The sequence below is a fragment of the Equus przewalskii genome, chromosome 19 (genome assembly GCF_037783145.1).
Source record: "Equus przewalskii isolate Varuska chromosome 19, EquPr2, whole genome shotgun sequence".
NCBI lineage: Eukaryota > Metazoa > Chordata > Mammalia > Perissodactyla > Equidae > Equus > Equus przewalskii.
The window spans coordinates 45,109,587-45,128,822 of NC_091849.1; the positions used below are offsets into that span (position 1 = coordinate 45,109,587).

General features: G+C 45.9%; 1 protein-coding gene and 1 long non-coding RNA gene across 5 annotated transcripts in view; one reads left to right on the forward strand and one right to left on the reverse strand.

The window, feature by feature from the left end:
- RCAN2 (regulator of calcineurin 2) overlaps positions 1 to 19,236 on the reverse strand; it is a 252,842-nt gene that overhangs the window by 2,855 nt on the left and 230,751 nt on the right. For all 4 annotated transcript variants that reach the window (XM_070586157.1, XM_070586155.1, XM_070586154.1 and 1 more), the window contains one exon: positions 17,144 to 17,315. In XM_070586157.1, coding sequence (XP_070442258.1) covers positions 17,144 to 17,315 — 172 coding nt within the window. The remainder of the gene's footprint in view (positions 1 to 17,143; positions 17,316 to 19,236) is intronic.
- LOC139077513 (uncharacterized) lies at positions 263 to 3,125 on the forward strand. The gene is made up of 2 exons (XR_011530110.1): positions 263 to 482; positions 2,812 to 3,125. It is a non-coding gene; the product is annotated as an uncharacterized lncRNA (long non-coding RNA).

The following is a 19,236-nucleotide window of genomic DNA, read 5'->3' on the forward strand; positions in this document are numbered from 1 at the left end:
CTGATTATGTCTGGCAGTTAGTTACCAGTTTCTCTTCCATTTCCCAGCATTACTGCTAATTGCTGAGTAACCTTGAGCCAATCACTTCACTTCTTCATCTTCTGGCTAAGGTAGTCTCTAAGTTCTCCTCCAGCTGTACACTTTTTATAGCAAGAGCTGCCCCAGGATGGAATAAGGCGGGACCATGGCTTTGTCTGGAATTTGCAGTGGTTGCTGGGTAACTGAGTTAGATGATGGTCCCTTCCAGTTCCGAGAGTCTCTCATTCTTGAATGGCTTATCTTACAGCCAAATCGCTGTGCCCCAACTGGCTTCCTGTCTGTCTTTGTTTCACTTCAGAAGGTATTACGGAGCATCTCCCATGGTCTGGCCCATTGCTGCTCATAAAGGCTACAAGGCACAATAAAAAATATTTGTGTCTTTCACAAGAGCACAGACCAGTGGCAGCGTGTAGAAATAGGAAGTGTCATAAACCACTACCTTGGTAAGCTCTAGGGGCAATATGTCAAGGACTATGGTACCCAATTGTAAGGAGCAAGTAACTCTGAAAGGCTTCCCAGTGGAGGTGACACCTGATCCGGGTCTAAAGACAAGTGGAAGGCCTCCAGGTGGTGGCAGGAGGCAGGGGCATTCTCAATCTGCATGCTCGTAACTTCTCAACTCAGCTGTCGACATACTCATCTTAATCTTCTCCCGACATCCTATCCTTCACTTCCCATCCTTCACGAATGGGCAAAATCTACAAGCAATGTCTCCCAGACATCCTCCTGGGCAGCGGCTTTCCAGGTCTCACTAGATGGGGTCCTAATTTCTTAGACTAGGACAAAAGACTCTGTACACTCTCTCACCAGTCGTGACAGCCACATTTTTATTTGGCATTGTCTTACCTCTCTCTGAGAGCTCCCTAAATCCTGCCCTCCTTCCAGGACTGAAGCCAGACACCACCCAGTCCAGGAATCTTGCCTGTTGCCCTCAGTCTGTAGTGGAAAGCGCACCTTCTGGACGGCCAGAGCAAGTGCTAGACATTCCAGAGCTAGGGTACGACTTATGAGCTATTTATCGTGCACATCTCGGTGAGCATCAATGGTGAGAACAGGATGTAAATGTTCAGAGTCAGCTGTTGTTATGGGTTGAATCACGTCCCCCTAAAAGATGTTGACCAGTATCTGTGAGCGTGACCTTATTTGGAAATAGGGTCTTTGCAGATTAAATGAGGCCATTAGGGTGTGTCCTACTTCAAAATGATGGGTAACCTTATAAAAAGGGGAAATTAGGACCCGGGTGCTCATACATGGAGAAGGCCATGTGACGATGGGAGTTATGCTGGCACAGGGCAAGGACTACCAGAAGCTAGAAGACAGGTCTGGAATAGATCTTGCCCTAGCAGCTTCAGAGGGAGCATGGCCCTGTCCATGCCTTCATCTCGGACCTCTAACCTCCAGAACGTGAGTCAATAAGTTTTTGTTGCTTAAACCACTCAGTTTGTGGTACTTGATTATAGCAGCCCTAGCAAACTAATATGGCCATACCCTGCTAAGAGTCCTTTCTTTCTGTCACGAGTCAGAGGAGTCCTTACTGGAGCCCCTTCGACATGCTGGTGTGGAGAGCAAAGGCTCTCCTGGACAAGGACAAAGAATATTTTGCAGAAATGGAGCATCACACCTCCGGCATTTCCCTGGATATTGGCAGCAGCAAAGAGGAACAGAACTAGCCTGAGCCATAGAAATATGGCTTATAAAGACTATAATTTAAAGTCTAGATTTGGTGAAATTGTAGGTAGAGAGAGTTGTGTCAACAAGTATTCAATCTCTGACATAAGGGAGCTGACATGGACCTGTTCGGATTCAGGCGAGGACGGTGACACAAACAGGGGACGCAGAGCAGAACCAAGAAGGAGATATGGCCTGAGTCACTCATGCCACGCTTTGCTTCTCGCCCCAGGACAGCACTAACCTAACTGCACTGTATTCCCTTCTGAACTTATTATACTACATACACTGTGGTTGTGGTATGCATATTGATGCTACTTACAGCTCACGCACAATTGTGTTTATTCTGTTCTCCTTAAAGTATTTTGTCATTTTTATCAAAATCCCAAGGTAGAAGAACCACTTCAGATATTGCTACGGAGGGGAATCTACAGGAAACTGACTTTATCTGAGAGTTACATAAAAGACTCTGGGCCAGGAGTGTGCAGCCCTGGTTGGTGGCATCTTTGAGCAGTGGTTCTCAAACACATGACAGTTGACTGGGGGTGCTTGTTAAAAACAGTTTACCAGTATGAGGATGCAACGCTGCCGATTCTGACTTAGTGACATCCACGTTGGTACCCAGTACCCCTCCAGGTGTTTCAGTGTCTGGGTGGCCACTGTTACACAGCTTCGTGTGACAGGCAGGAGGCTGTGGTCCTGTGAGGACACTGGCATGCTCATAATGTGCCCCCTCCCTCCCTCTATTCTGCATCGTAATTTTTCACTGGAAAATGATAACCATGCAGGTAGAGGGCAGTGGCGGGAGGGACGCTGGGCACGCATAGAAAAAAAGAAGCAAGGGATCCCAGATCGGGTCTGGAGCTGCTCCCAGCCATCAGCGCTAATTAATCTTGGTGTTCTCATCTTCATTTACGGGAGAACAGTAAATCCCTCACCGCTCCCCAGCCAACAGCGGCTGAGTTCATTGTATCCAGGGTTTCCAAAACGTTCTCTTTCTTTCAGGAATGCTTTGCAATTCTGAAAGAGACACCCTCCAACAAGAGACAGAGAAATAAATGATTTCTGAGTAATCACTGAGGCGGCTCTTGATTTTCTCTATAGGATTTCTTCGAAGTTCTAAGACTTGGAGAAGTGCCTTTTGAAGAAACTCCGGTGGCTGCTGCAGGGATGAAGCGGGTGGCAGTCTCCTGACCTCTGATGTGAGGATGACAGAAAAGAATCTGCCACAGCAGGGCAAGCGTGGAGACTGTGGGACCTGGGGGTGAGGTGGTGACAGCAGGGACCCTGGCCAGGGGACTGACCAGACACCCTGCCCTTTTCCTCATCTGGTGGCAAGAAGAAGGCTTTTTTTTTCAATAGTAGTGAAATATACACAATGAAGCTAGCCTTTGATTAAACCATTCGTTTGCCCCTGACTTGGATAAAGAACATTTCTTTAAGGACACCTCTGGTTGCCATGTGTTTACCACTTCAAAAGTGATGCCTTCCTCCTGGACTAGGTTCTGGGGGCACACGTGGGATTGAGGGGCAAGCTCGGGGGGACACTCTGCAGGGTGACTTTCACGTGGAGTTAACGAAGTCAGGGATTGCGCGGTTGGAGAGCTGTTTTATTGCTGTGATCCCATTAACTCTGACATTTCACTGTTTTATTTTTGGAAACTTTCTTACTATCAAAATCCAGCAAAGCTTAACAGCTGCTGAGAGCCCACAAAATAAAAAGGAATAGCTCTGGTCTTGCTGGATTAAATTTTTCTTTTTTTGGCCTCTCTTTTCCTTTGGGCTTCAGCTAATTCCTCTACCACAAGGGCTGACGTCAATGCTGTCACCGTGCGTGGGGACCGACTAGGCTCAGTAGGGGACAGGGAGCCCATGGGGCCTTGTCTATACAGGGCGGGGCAGGTCCTGCCACAGTGAAGTGAGCACAGCCCAGTGTTTCTTTTAAAGGACAGCAGAGATTCACCCCCCACACTCTCAACTCTTCTAGCCTGTATTTAAACCGTCATTTCACCAGGGAGCAGAATGGAGGCCAGGACCAAAACCCCTCAGAAAACGCACTGATCAGGGTTTTCCATCAACCCCCGTGAAAAAAATTGCCAGCCAAGCACATGCAAAATCCTCCAGCACGTGGTCAAAAGTGAAACGCTCATTCAGGCCTTTGCAGCTGACGCAGGTTTGGCCGCTGTTTGAAATAGACGCCAAAGTTCTGTCTGCTCTTTTCCAGAATGGATGGAGACAGGTTGGTGACGACATCCCACTTCCTGCAAGACTGGAGGAAGTGGAGGTGCCCACGGTTGCTTCCTGTTCTCAGGAGGGGAGAGGTCGAGTCCCTGTGCCGACCAGGGCGCTGGGGGAGATGGTGACGTGGTTCTGGCGCAATCATAGAGAAGTGTGTTGGGGACTGTTGGTCCAGTGTCCCTGGAAGTTCTCCATCACGCCACCTTTGGCTTATGGGCCATAAATTGGCCCCTTCTTGAATTCTTTCTAAAATAATGGGTGTGATTATGCACAGTTTGTAAAAGTAAGCATAATGCAGATGCGAGGGCTGACAATACAGAGCTACATTTCCACGTAGTGAAGCAGAGTTGAGACTGTTCCGTTTCCTAATAAGAAAACTTTTGTGATGGAGAGAAAGGCAACTGTCCTAAACCCTCAGTGCCGTCCTTCTGTGAGCTGTGCCAGGAGGGGGTGGAATTCTTGCGCTAGAGGCGTGCAAAATACGGCAAAGTCCGGCAGGCACAGGCTGAGGCTTGCTGTCTTCCTCAGCATTGCTGCTCTTCTTCTCAGAAGATTCTTTCTCTGGGACGACATGAGCTCCTAATTCCTGTCCTGTGAGGAGCCACGTACCCGGCCTGATCTTGCACCTGCATCTCAACTTACTGACATCTCTATTTACGTCTCCAAACTCACATCTCTCAAGGAGAAGTGTTTATTTTCCCTCTCAGTCTATGTTTCCTTCCCAGCTATCGCATTTCTCTTAGAGGTTCCACCATTCTTCAGCAGTCTGGGTGCAAATCCTTAGAGGTGGTCATCTTTGAACCTCCCCTTTCTTTCATCTACTGTGGTTACTCACTCGCCAAGCATTACTGAATGTCGCTTTGAAACATTCCTCCATGTGCCTCTTCCCCGCACCAGCTGGCAGTGACCCTGTCCACAATTCACCTCCTTCCATCAGGGGACCTTAGCTAGTCTCCTCGTCACAGGAACTGATCTTCCTGCCAGAAGACGCTTCCTGAAAAGACACTTGGATGCTCCACCCTATCACACCCTAGTGATGCGACTCTGCGAGTTATACGACATACTAAGCCTCAGTGTTCCTCATCAGTAAAATGGGAATAACGACCACATCCCTGGGATGCTACGACATAAAGAAATACGTGTCAAGGACTTTATCACGCCCTCTGGAGATGCATGATATGGTTATTTAAGGTGATATTTTGGTCCGTGCTGCCCCCAAAATCATTTCTAGTTTTCAATACGATGAACTAATCTAGTTACACTGCACAACAGTTAAAGAATTAAGCAGTTGAATAATCCCAAAGAGCTTTCACTCAGTGGAATCACTCTTGTGGACAGCACTGGGCATGGGGGATGACCCGCTGAGTCCCACGATTCAAGTGAACAGCTGGTGTCATGAATTCAGATGAATGATCTTTTTTCCCCTAACTCCTGCTCCCCCCGCAAAGTCTCTCTCCTTTTTCTTCTCTCCTCCTACACATTTCCATACCTCTACGGCTATGAGAAGGAAAATCACAAGTTGCTTTTTAAATGAGATCTCCGATTTTCTTCTTCTGAGATAGTGGGACCCACTTACTTACAATGCTTAACTATATCAGCTTTTGCATTATTCCTTAGTTATTTCATCCAGTGATGTTTTATATTCCAAAGCACTGAAGTCAGGGCTTGAACTTCTTTTGTGATTTCTGCAGCTTAGGGTGCATGTTCGTGCTCAGTAAATATATGACTGGTCTGTGAAAGGCATCAAGCTTGCCTAGTGATGACATACTGTGTAACATCCAGTACGTGCTCACACATGAATTTTTCTCCCATGGTTTAAGTCATGTAAATTTTAGCTTTTCAACAAGGCTGAAAACTCTTTAAGGGCAGCTCTTTATCCTGTTTTCAGAATGCTCTCAGTGCCAGGACAGGAGATGTCACAGACACTTGCCATCTGCCTTAAACGTGACAGCAGTGATTTACTGAGCCCTTGCTAAATGCCAGACACAGCTCATAAATCGGATATTTGACCATGACAATAGCTCTGTAATGTGGGTTTCACAATGTCAAGTTTATACAGGAGGAAACTGAGATCACACAGGGAGTAAATGGCAGAGCCAGATTCAAACTCAAGTCTGTCTGACTTCAAAGAATGTGCTCGGAACCACTCAAAGGTCTTGCCTCTCTTTAGCCCGCTGTTTCCATTTTCTACAAGAGACTCTGCTGAAAGGGAGCCTAGTTTTAACTTTGACTTCTAATGTATTTTCATGGCAACTCATATTTTTAGTGAATATTTGTTCTTTAATGGACTATTTATTCCTTCTACATCTGGCCTTTTTGTTTTGGCCTATTCCTAGCTGTTCTAGGCATGGATTCCTTAGATCTTCAAAATGAATCTTCTCAAAAGACAACATTTAATACATTATAAAAAGAAAAGGACTATAAATTATAGAGTGAGTCGATTTACATCTCATATGGTAGCTTTGGACTCTGGAAAAAGACCCTCTCTGCCTCCTTCTTGCTTTAATTTTATTCTTTCTCATATTAAAGGTGAATTCTCAATGGGAAAGTTATGCGTTGTAGCAGACTGACTGCGTTTTGAAAAGATGGTCATAATATTTCCTGCCCAACACTGCTCTTCTAGAACCTTGCCACTCCTCCATCGAGGACAGTTCCCACTGTGTTCCCTCCCCTCAGATCTGGACAGGGCTTTATGACTGCCTTGACTACTACAGCATGGCAGGAGGAACAGTGTGACTTCTGAGTTAGGTCACAAAAATGCCATGCACTTCCACCTTGCTCTGTCAGGGTGCTTACTGTTGGAACCTCACCTCTATGTGGAAGGAAGCCCAAGCAGCCCACAGCCAGGCTCAGGTGGAGAGGAATCGGGGTCCCTGACTCACAGCCTGTCTGAGCTCCCAGCCAACAGCCACACCACCTTGCCAGCCGAGCGAGTGAACCGTCTTGAAGGCTGATTCCCCAGTCCTCAGCTGAGCCGCCCTAGCAACACCGCATGGAGCAGAGGTGAGCCGTCCCTCCTCCCTGCCCAGATAGCAGATTTGCGAGCAAAATAAATGATGGCTACTGTTTTAAGCCCTTCGTTTTGGTGTATTTGTTATGTTGCAATTGATAAGTCATGGGTCATACGAGTTCTCTTTGTTCGAAAGCAAGCTAAATCACTACAAGTGAGGTGAAATTAATTGCCTTTTGGTGTTTCTTCCCCTTTTTCTGGCACAAGTGCTATGTTAGAGTGGATGCTTCATCAGTCCCGGGAGTTCCCTCCATGTAGAAGGAGCTCCATTAGCATATCATTGGGGACCTCTCTCCTGGGCCCCTCTCTTACTCCTCTCCAGTGGAAGAGGCCTGGCACCTGGTGGGTCACTTGGGGGAAAAGAACTGGAAATGCCAGCTCACCTTTCCCACCTTTCTCTTTGAGCCATCCCTGCCCGCAAAGGGCTTGTGCTCTCGGCCACGTGCTAAGCCCAGCAGAAAAGACCCTGCCGGGTCAGGGGCAGTCTGTTGTTCTCCATCAGCATTAGGAAGCCCTGGCTGCTGTTCAACTGCGGCACCTTCTCAGCTTTAGCCTTTCATCAGAAACGAAGCTGGCATTATTGATCTCACCTGTCTTCTTTCTTAGCTAACCTTCAGTGAATTCCCAACCAAACAGGGAAAAAGCAGGTGTCAGCTATTAATCTATGCTGGATTTTAAGAATGGAAGATGGTTTATAAAGGCAAGTGCTAAGAACATTTCCAACAGGACCCTTGAACACAGAACCGTCCCGGGTTGTGCGCTGAGTATGAAACTTTAGTTTGGCTTAAGAGCCTTTTATATTTGATTAAGAAGAAAAATGGAAATGCCAAGCTTAAAATGATTTCAGGCTTGGTCATGTTTAAAAGGCACTGCAAACCCCCCTCCCCAGTATTTTTACTGTAAATGTGGTATTTTCAGGAGGAAGGAGGAAGCATCGGTCCTGCTCTACGGAATAAGTAAAACAGAATTTCTCTGTGTGTGGCTTTTCCTGCACATGCTGCCTGCTGGTGAGATGGAACCCAGAGACTCAGGAAGCGTTCAGGATGACTTGAAACGTGCTTGGAAGGTGTTCACATTTCGATTTCCTTTTCTTTCAAGGGTTAGGTTTAGAATTTGATAGAATAGGAAGGCCCACGAGGCTTCCCCAGTTTCCCACTCCCTTGTCAACTGTGGAAACAGAGGTGCCTGGTGCGGATCCAGCTGTCAAACATCTGGAGAGGAGGGAAGGAGAGAGCGACACGCCCAAGCAGGGATGGTGGCCTGCACCTCCTCCCCTGTAAGCCTGAGTTGGCCTGTATTGGAGCTTGCCCTGTCTTATGACCCTCTCTCAATCCTGGCGGGACCCATGTTGGTTTGGTTTGGGGCCACAAGTGTTCCTCAAGAGAAGGACTGCGTTATAGCAAAAAAATCAGGCATTTTCCCAAAGTGACACCTCCCTCCCCAACTAATTAATAGCATTCTTAAGTCATCTACGGACACTCTTGTCTTTCCCTGGTTTTCCAAAGGGAAGGACAGAAAGTGTGTGTGTGTTTCTGGAAGGAGGAGAGGGCGGGGGACCCTCCTCTGTGCTGTCTCCCCCTCTTAGCGTCCTGTTTCTGCTCCCACCTGGTACCTCTGACCCCTTATGGGCACGCCCTGCCTCTATGTCTCTGATGGCTCTTTGGCACTTTGAGAACTGCCTGAGAAATCCTGCAAAAGTGTAATTAGTGTGGTTCTCAAACAAGGGTGCTACATTCCCAGGGGTGTCTGGAAATGCGATGGGGAATTTTTTTTTTGGTTATCATAAGAACTGGGCTGGGTGTGGATTCTGGCATTTGGTAACTGAGGCCCAAAGGTGCTCAATGTACTACAACATGTAGGACTGTCAATTCCAAAATATCCTAGCTTTCACACTAAGAAACACTGAGCTGAGAACTTAACATAGGCACTCACATTTTAATAGGTGCCTAAGACATGGTTTGAAAATCAGATGATAATAAGTAGGTAACACACTGAGCATTTACTCGGTCCAGTGCCGGACATATAGATTTATACGATTATCTCATTTGATGCTTGCAACATTCCGATTTTACTATTGAGGCAGCTGAGGCACAGAGAAGTTAAGAAAGTCGCTCAAGGACACACAGCTAATAAGGTGAAGCCTGGGTTCAAACTCACATCCTGAGTTTTAATCATCATCCAAAAGTAAGATAAATAGCTCTCTTCATCTTGGGGATTCATTTACAGCTAGAAAAGAAAAGAAGAGATATTTCAGGGCACAAGGACTTACCAGAAACTTCTAAAGTCACAGCTATTTGGTGATGTCCTATTCACAAGCTCCATCTGGGAGCAGAGAAGGAATTCATTTTCTAAGTGGAAGTGGAAAGAGGGAGAAGAAATATTCCAGGGAGGGAAGTCCTTTGCAAGCTTTCTCTCTCTGATTCCTTTGCATTCCCATGAGCTCATGTTGAATTTTGGTAGACCCTGGAGAAAAATGCTGTCGGCAGACTGGAGGGCAGGAAGCATCACTAAATAGCAACCCTATTGCTTTCCCTGTGGCGGCAGCTGCTTCCATCAAAGGATGCCCTCTAAGCCTGGCGGCAAAGAGTATAAAGCAAAGCACAGACCAGCCCAGATATTTCATGGGCACTTCAAAGAACAGGGCCACGTAAATAACAACCACATCACAAAGGACACGTGCATCGTTCTCACTGGCTGATAGTCGCTCTCTCAGGTGCTGTCCATACCTTAGTTCATGTAATGACAGAGGACCATGTCTCTGAGGATGCTCTGCCACACAGCACTGCTCAGAGCAGAATGATCGTAAACACTCCCCATGGGTCTGATAGTTCCTCTGTGCCAGGCACTGCCTAAGTGCTTTGTGTTTATTAATTATTCCATCTTCACGATGACCTCGCAGGTAGTCAGATAATCACCATTTTCAAAAAAGGAGGTGCAGAGAGGTGAGGTAGATTGCTCAAGGTCACCATAAACAAGCATGGAGCCAGGACTCCCCTCAAAGCCTGACCACCATTCTGCCTCTGACGTGCTTAGGAATGAGGTTGGGATGGCGCAGAGAGGACCTCAGCGCTGAACGAGACTTCCCTGCCTCAGTGGGTCTAGGATGAGTCCATGTTAGAAAGATACTATCAACATGGATGATGGGGTTCTTCCCCCCCCATCCTCAGTCCTGACCCACATCAAAGTAGGAAAACAGAAGGGGTCCTTAGTAAGATGGGCAGGGGGAGAGAAGGAGGGAGAGGAAGGGGGGGAGGGGACAGGGAGGGAGAAAGAGAGAGATATCAGAGCGGGGAGAGAAAGAGATGGGGGGAGAAAGGGATGAGGAAGGAGAGACAGAGACAGAGCAGCGGGGAGACGAAGAAAGACGAAAGAGGGAGAGAGAGAATACTTCTGTAGTTTTGTTCTAAGTGGTACTCTATTTCAATAAGAGAAAATTTGCTTATTTTCTGGGGGTTTCTATCTGAGACTGGATCAGGGGAACCATTTATCTTCATTCCCTCCTGAGTCATTTAGGACTGAAAGTCCTTCATGGGGACAACTGATTGACTGAGGACCTGAATTAGTGGTGCAGACAAAGACGTGCAAACCTAGGAGGAAGGTAAGGGCGGGAAAGACTGAGGAAACCATTGAAGGACAAGAGCAAGGTGAAGGCAAACCTGAGAAAAGGGGCTGGAGGCTCGTGAGAGGGGACTGTCCACCGGGCGGGGCAGTGGGGAGAGGAAGCACAGACACGAGGGAACAGGAGCTGCCTGGACGGGCTCTCTGTGAGCTCGGACACAAAGTCACCAGGCTTTCCTCTCAGAGGGACCATCCTGTTCCACCTTTCCCAGTATCAGGAGCCTGGGTAAGGGAACAGCTATGGGGATGCACACATGTGCACACACACACGCACAGGCACACAGGCGCACATACACAGGCCCAAACTTTGGGCGTTTTCTATTTTTCTACAACATGAGTTTTTTACCTGTGAAATAAGAAAGGGAAGTATTTTATATAGCTACTCAATAGTGATTGAAGATAATTGCAAAATATATGCTGAGAAGAAAAACCCTTTAAAATTTATTTTCCAGGGAAAATTCTTCCAAAGGAGATGGAAAATTATAAGCATGTGTTCCAGGGTCCCAATCTGTGTCCCTTGGGTGGGGAAGGACACGTAGGGATGGCACCACCTGCAACACTGGAGACCGGCTGCTTTATTTTCTTTTCCCATCTGTGATCAGAAAATAGCAATTGTTGAAGAAGAACTGAGGCTGATGTAATAGTCATCCCACATGCACCCAAAATATAGGTGTTCATCTATATTTCAAAAACGGAATTTTCTCTACATTTGAATCAATGAGCCTGGAATAGAAAATGTTTCTTCCTTATAAGTTCCATGAAGTAAAGAAATAAATTTTCCATCTGGGGGAGACAACGTTTACCAAGCAGAAAGCCAGCAAAATTGCTTTACTATGGCATGTTTTGACGGAGAAGAATTTGGAAAAAAATCTAAATATAGCCGATGTACGCAACTTGAAACTCGAGCCCCATTTTAAGCTCTCCTCTGCAGTTAACGCAAATTGATCTCCCTAACAAGAGCTAAAAATAGCAAGAGGAAAAAAGGGAGCAGACAATGACTTTTCATATCGCTCCCCACAGGCATTTTCAGTGACAATGAACACGACCTTCCAGAGGCATCCTAGAGAGCAGAAGAAAGGCCGGCGTTTCACAGCCCGCCTCTGATTACCACCCAGTTAGTAGGGCAAACACCTCTATTTTGCCATTTTTGCTGACTGCTATAGAGAAGCTGTTTTGCTGGGCTGGGCTTTTGCTTTTCCTATTTTATTTTACATCCAAAAAGAACATAGCACTATATTCTCTCTGGAGTCAGGAACAATAGACATTACAAAATAAGCCAAAACAAAATATTTGATTCATTCTCCACCTGGTCAAGGTGATCTTATTCTGTCTAGGTCATTGCTAAATGAAGGGCTTCTCTAAATTCACCAGCGGGACTAACATAAATGGGGAAAGCCTCTGTTTTATAGAGATGATAGCTGTGCTTCGACAGAGCAGAGGAAGGCAAAATCTGATCCTCGCGTGCCCCTGCACCATGGAGGAAAGCATGGAGCATGCCTTAAAGAGCTGATGCAGCGAGTGCGTTTTAGGGGGGACGCCAATAAGCAGAGAAACAAATGTGGAGGAACGAAATGTATAGGTTGTTTTATTTTTAAAATTTCCTTTTGCACCAATCTTGAATTTCTTCCAGAGAAATTAATTTTCCTGTTCAAAAGATCTCTCTGGTTTCTCAAACTTTTCACTCCCTAGGCCAAGGGTGCTGGCTTGATCAGTTCTTTCTGCTTCTTGCTAGTGGTAGAGGGACATATTTTTCACTTACCAGCCGTGCAGCCTTGGGCAAGGTGCTTAACCACTCTGTGCCTCACATTCCCCAGCTGTATAAATGGGGAGAATAACAATACCTATCTCACAGAGCTGCTGTGAGCATTAAGTGAGACAATATAGTAAGGTATTTAGAACAGTGCCTGACATATAGTAAGCCCTATATATAATTTTTAGCTATTGTTTCTACTTAAAGTTTCTTCCTAACTTCTCTATTTTACTTCCTTTCTGGATCAAAAAACAGAATATACACTCATGAGGACAATGACTAAGAATGTTTGAAATTGCACCTCTCGTATGTTCCAGAATCTAAACGGCTCTCCCTCTAACAAACAGAACTAGGAGATGCTTCTCCAGTGTTAGGTGGCCCTGGTCTCCTGTCGTAACGTCCTGTTAAGGATTTCAGAGGAAACCTACAGGCTAGGGTTCGATCACGGTTCCTTTGTAATGCACTGTTCTCCCCACATTTGCTCAGAGCTTCTCTGGAAGTTCCGGAGAGCCTGAGATGTCCCTCTCTGGAAGAGGGTTGTCAGTGTTGCTTTTGGAAAGAACAGGGGCACCGGGGCCTGTGTCTTCACTCCCCTCTTTGTCCTCCAGGAAGGAGTCCTAACAAGGCCCATCGCTGCTTTCCCTTGGCAGCCAGTGGTGGTAAAGCTCCCACAAACCAGCCGGTTTGCTGAGGGGACCCTGAGCCTGAGCAGCGTCTCGCCCTGGATCCCCGCTCCACGATCCTCTTCCTTTAGATCTCCTTTTTCTCTGTCTCTTTAGATGTCCGCCTCTCTTCTCAGTCACTCAGCTCTACCAATTTAGCACGTTAGTCATTCCTCTGAAGCAGAACGCCATTCTCTCCATCATTTGGGTCGCTTTTCTCTGCTCTCATTCTAATTTGTTTCTGTACTTCTGGAACCGAGGGAATCATCCCTTAATGTGGAATGAGTTATAATTTGTTCCTGAAATGATTCTGCCAAAGGATTAAAAATGAATTTTACTAAATGATTTCTTTTGCAAATGGAAATGCTAGAAGTCCTCTCATTAGGGAAAACATTAATTTCAAGCTGGCTGAGTGAGGCTGGCTGGAGCCAGAGGAAAGCAAGGATTTGCCAGTGCGGAAACTATCTCGAGGCAGGCTAACAGCTCTGTCACCCACTCATTCATTCATTCAATATTTCCGGAGCATCTATTGCGTGCCGGGTGCTACCAGGCATTCTGAAAACCAAAATGAATAAAACATACATCTCCCTGCAAAAAGTAGAGAAGACAGGAAGTTGAACAAGAGGAAATTAGCTGAAGAAGAAGTGAGCATTTGTACAAAGTGCCATGAGGTGACTAAAAGAGCAACTCCTTGCTTTGGCATCTCGTCGGGGAGGAGGCAGAGAAGTGGGTGGGGAGGATGCAGGGTGAGGCCTTGCTCCCTCACGGGGGAGCTGAGACAGCCACCAGAGGCCCAGGCCACTAATATAACCTCTGTGATATTTTCAACTCAGTTGTTGGATATAAATCATTCATCTGTGTGGGGTGAAGAGGCTTCAAGGACACAGGCAAAGGACACATGGATAACCAAATAAAGAGAAACAGCCTTGAATTGCTGGCAAGGAACAGAGAGAAAGATATCCCAGAAAATACATCCAAAGGCAGCTGTTCCATGGGACAGAATAAATGCAGGAGACCCTCAGTATTCACTCTTGCACACATAGTGCACAGGCCTTCATTTACACACTTATCAGACACTGGGTTAGGCTTTCTGGAAGTTATAGTGGTGTTAGAGATAACTGTCAATTCAGGGTTAGGATAAACGTTTTCCTGTGTCAGACCAGAGTAGGTCTAAGGTCCACCGAGGCAGCCTGGATCCTTAATAACAGGTTGTCAGATCTGGCCAAGGGGTGGAGTCACAAGAACCAGGCTTGACATCTGCCTCTGCCACCAAACAGCTGTGTCACCCTTGGGCAAGCTCAGTTTTCTGATCTGTAGAATGGGGACAGTAAGAGTTCCTATCTCTGTGCTTATTGCACAGCAGGGCACTTCCAAAATGGTCGCGAGTACATCTATTTGGTAGGAGAAGGTGAAGCTTATTTAGCATTAAGTAAAAGGCATGCACTTCTAACATTGTTGATAAGTTCTTCACACCTCTAAAAGGAACCCCTTTTATTCTTAGCCTCTTCAAGACCATGCCCTTCCTCTTTGCTCCCTCCTCTGCGCCAAGCTCTGTGTGCGTCCCTTCTGAGGTCCGATTCCCAGTTCCTCCATTCCCTCTGCCTCCATCAGCTCCTGGGTGTGCCTTCCAGACCTGGGACTCAGCTCCGTTAGCCAGCGAGGCTGTCTGCGACTTGCCCTTATCTGGTCTTTGCATCAAACTTTGTGAACATTAACCACAAATGAATTTTCTCTCCCATTCTGGATAAAAAATGCTTTGAATTTACTGGATTCCTGGCTCCAAGTGAGAGGACCAGAGGCCGGCTGGGGTCTGATGGTTAGAAAATCTGACTTGGCCTGGACCTCCTTTATAAATAGTGGAGTAGGAAGAGCAGCACCCTGGAAGCCCTGGCCCTGTCATTTCTCACTTTCTCAGGCCTCAGTTTCCTCTCCTGTAAAATGCAGGTTGGCCAGTGACTACCAAGTGCTCTAGCCAAGACCAGGGATTCTATGAAGAGGTCTGTCTGCTGACATTCAAATCACCTGTGTTCAAATGTGTTCTTGTTAATATCTGTGCACGAGGGTCAAAGTGGCTGCTCCAATGACCTTGGCTCTCATAGGTCCATGGCTGGAGGGGAGGGGCTTGCTTGCTTCTGAAGTGCCCTGAGTTACTGTGGGAAATGGCTTCACAAGGCTCAACTGGAGGAGACCTGATTTATTTAATACCCTCTCCCTTCACGCCTATCACAGACACGGCTCTCTTTGGCTGGGGAGTGCATAGCTCAGGGTCCCTGGATGTGAACTAGACTTGGAAGGAAATCACATTTCTCCAATATCTCCCTTGTTATTCTTTTGTCAGCCCCTCTTAGTTAGACACCTACTGTTTCTCACAATGGCTCTTTGAGGGTGAAACCCATGGCCATTTTAAAGGCCCCAAGAAGCTGAGTGACTTGATGGTGATTACAGAGAAACCCCCAGGGAGTTTGCTCTTATGAATGCTGTAATCTAACTTTCAGGCCACATATGGGACAGCCAGTAATTCTCTGGCAGAGAGAGCTTATTAATAAAATCAGCCTCATCCTAATCTGAGGACCCAGTAGGGTGATCAGCTCATCCTGGTTTGCCTGGGAATTTCCTGGTTTTAGCACTGAAAGTTCCCAGGGACCCCTCAGTACCCAGGATTCTCCGGTTTCAGTGTATGCAAGAACCAACACGTACGGTGATTAAAACTGCAGATTTCTAGGGTGGGGGATTCTGGCCCAAATGTTTTCCTAACCACACTAAGAAATACTGGTAAGAACTTGTTATGAGTTTATCATCCCTGGCATTTGACATGTGGTTACCAGTGGTTCTTGAACTCATCTGCATATCAGAATCACCTGGGGAGCTTTTAAAAAATACTAATGCCTGGACTTGAGGCCCAAATCAGTTAAATTCAATCTCTTGGGGTGCCATCAGGGCATTGGGATTCTATTTTTAAAGCCCCCTCTCACACTACCAGAAGATAGAGCAGAAGAATGGCCATTATTTACCTTTGCATCCACAATGCCTAAAACCTCAGCTGCCACCTGGTTTCAGTCCCTCCACTTTCCACATTTCCCCTCTTGTTATAATGCAGGAAAAATACTTTGAAGTACAAGGTGGCAACATCTGCTGAAATTGAGGACAGTATCCTTGCTGTGTATAAAATGCAAAGAAACTTTTGGACAAGTGCATAGAAGATATGTACAAGAATGCGAACTAGAGCTCTGATTGTAATGGCAAGAAACTGGAAACAATGCAAATGTTTAGCAACAGGAGAGTTGATGAATAAAGTGTGCTGGCATATTCACCCAATGGAACACCATATTGCAGTGAAAATGAGTGAATCGGAGCTGCCTATACCAACATCAAAGCAAAGTGACCTTAAGATTTTGCTAAAGTTAGAAAAATCTAACTACAGGCCACCATCGCCAGCTTCTTGGGGACTTAAGGCTTCAGTTTGGCAGGCAGATTGTTTTGTAGCAGAGGGTTCCTGGGCACTCCTGGGGCAGCAGTGAAACAGGGCTGCACAGCATAGAAGCCTTGTGCCAGCTGGTAGGGCTCATTTTGTCTTTTCTGAGGAGACAACTTTCTGGTGGTATAGAGAGAAATCCCATAAGAATTAGGTAGCTCTTTGCAATCCTAAGATATCTGCATTGTCGGGGCTGGCCTGGTGGCATAGTGGTTGGGTTTGTACGTTCTGCTTCAGCAGCCCAGGGTTTGCAGGTTTGGATCCCACGTGCAAACCTACACATGGCTCATCAAGCCATGCTGTGGTGGCGTCCCACACACAAAAAAAATAGAGGAGGATTGGCACAGATGTTAGCTCAGTGACAATCTTCCTCAAGCAAAAAGAAGACTGGCAACAGAAGTTAGCTCAGGGTCAATCCTCCTCTCTCACACACACACAAATCTGCATTGCAATCCAGAAGTCACATGGACAGGCCTTTTAGGACCGGTTCCTGGGTTGTTTTTAAACAGGTGTGAAGTCTGATGTTGCATTCCCATTCATCATCCCTCTCATTGTCCACATACAGCAACAAATCCAGTAGAAATGCAGATGTTACCATGAACCCAGAATTTCAAGGTTGTTAATCTTGTCTGGCTTTTCTAGGTTGCTGACGAATGTTTATTTTTAAAAAGGGCCACAGAGCTTACCTGGTCCTAGTTTGGCCACGGCATAGAGGAGGTCGTAGTTGAGGACTGGCGTGGCATCGCTGATGGGCTGCCAGCCAACGGGAGGAGATGCCGGGGGTGAGATGAGAAACTGTTTGGCGGGCTGTGGTGGAGCCAGATGCAGTTTGTCTCCGTCTGTCTCTGGAGTCTGAACCTTTCAAACAGAGTAGAAATGAAGACACATTATTCATTATGGCCTCAGATGGGCTATGTGCTACACTAAGATGCAGGGTCATACTTTTAGCCTGTGACAAATGAACCAACAAACCAATGAACCAGGCTACAATAATAATTACTACCTACCACACACCACATGTTCAGCTCTCTTATTTAATCCTTAAACCAGTGGGTGTCAATCTTTAGCGCACATCAGAATTATCTGGAAACTTACTACAACACAGATCGCTGAGCCCCACTCCTGGAATTTCTGATTCAGCAGATCTGGGGCGAGGCCCGAGAATCTGCATTGCTAACGAGCTCCCAGGTGATGCTGATGCTGCTGGTCCTGAGACCCCTGTCTCCCTCTCACCTCTCTCTTTCTCTCTTTTAATTTCATAACATGAAGTTAACCATTTTAAAGTAAACAATTCAGAAGTATTTAGTACGTTCCCAATGTTGTGCAACCACCACTTCTATCCAGATCCAAAGCATTTTCATCACCCCACAGGAAACCTGGTACTCATTTCACAGTTACCACCATTGCTGCCTCCAGTCAGCCCCTGGCAACCGACGACCTGCTTTCTGTCTCTATGGATTTACCTATTCTAGACATTGCATATAAATGGAATCATAGAATATGTGACCTTTTGTGCTCAGCTTCTTTCATTGAGCATAAAGTTTTCAAAGTTCATCCATGTTGTAGCATGTATCAGTACGCCATCCCTTTCCATGGTTGACTACTCTACAGGATGGAGGGGCCACAGTTTGTCTCTCCATTCATCCACTGAGAGACACTTGGGGTGTTTCTGCCTTTGGGCTACCGTGAGGAGCGCTGCTAGGAACACGTGTGTTCCATGTATGCATTTGAGTCCTGTTTCCAGTTCTTTTCGACATACACGTTGGAGTGGAACTGCAGGGTCAGATGGTCACTCTGTGTTCAACATATAAGGAGGGATTTCACAGCGGAGGAAACTGAGGTTTCCGCAAGTCACATAAGTTATTAGCAGTGTGGGATTCGAACATAGATCTGAGGCTAAAATCTAAGTTCTTTTTCGTTTTTATTTTATTTTATTGCGGTAAGAACACTTAACATGAGATTTCCCTTCTTAACAAATTTTTGAGTGTGCACTACATTATGATTGAGGATAGGTACAGTGTTGTAAGGCAGATCTCTACAGCTTCTTCATTCGCTTCACTGAAACTTTATGAACATTGATTAGTAACTCTTCATTCCGCCCCCCCCCACCCCAGCCCCTGGCAACCACCTTCCACTCTTTGATTCTATGAGTCTGACTGTTTTAGATACCTCATATAAGTGGGAACATGCAGTGTTTGTCTTTCTATGACTGGCTTATTTCACTTAGCATAATGTCTTCAAGGTGAATCCATGTTGTCTCATATTGCAGAATATCCACACTACCCAAAGTGAGCTACAGAGTCAATGCAATGCCTATCAAAATCCCAGTGGCATTTTTAATTTTTTACAGAAATAGAACAAAACAATTCTAAAATTCATATGGAATCACAAAAGACCACAATTGGTCAAATCAGTCCTGAAAAAGAATGTAACATTTTCTGATTTCAAAATATATTACAAAGCTACAGTAATCAAAACAGTATGGTACTGACATAAAGACAGGCATATAGACCAATGGAACAGAATAGAGAACTCAGAAATAAATCCATGCATATAGGGTCAACTGGTATTCAACAAGTGTACCAAAAAAAAAACACAATGGGGAAAGGATATTCTTCAACAGATGGTGTTGGGAAAACTGGATATCCACATGCAAAAGAATGAAACTGGACCTTATCTTACACCATATACAAAATCAACTCATAATGGATTAAAGACAAACACAGGACTCAAAACTGTAAAACTCCTAGAAGAAAACATAGGGGAAAAGTTTCATGAC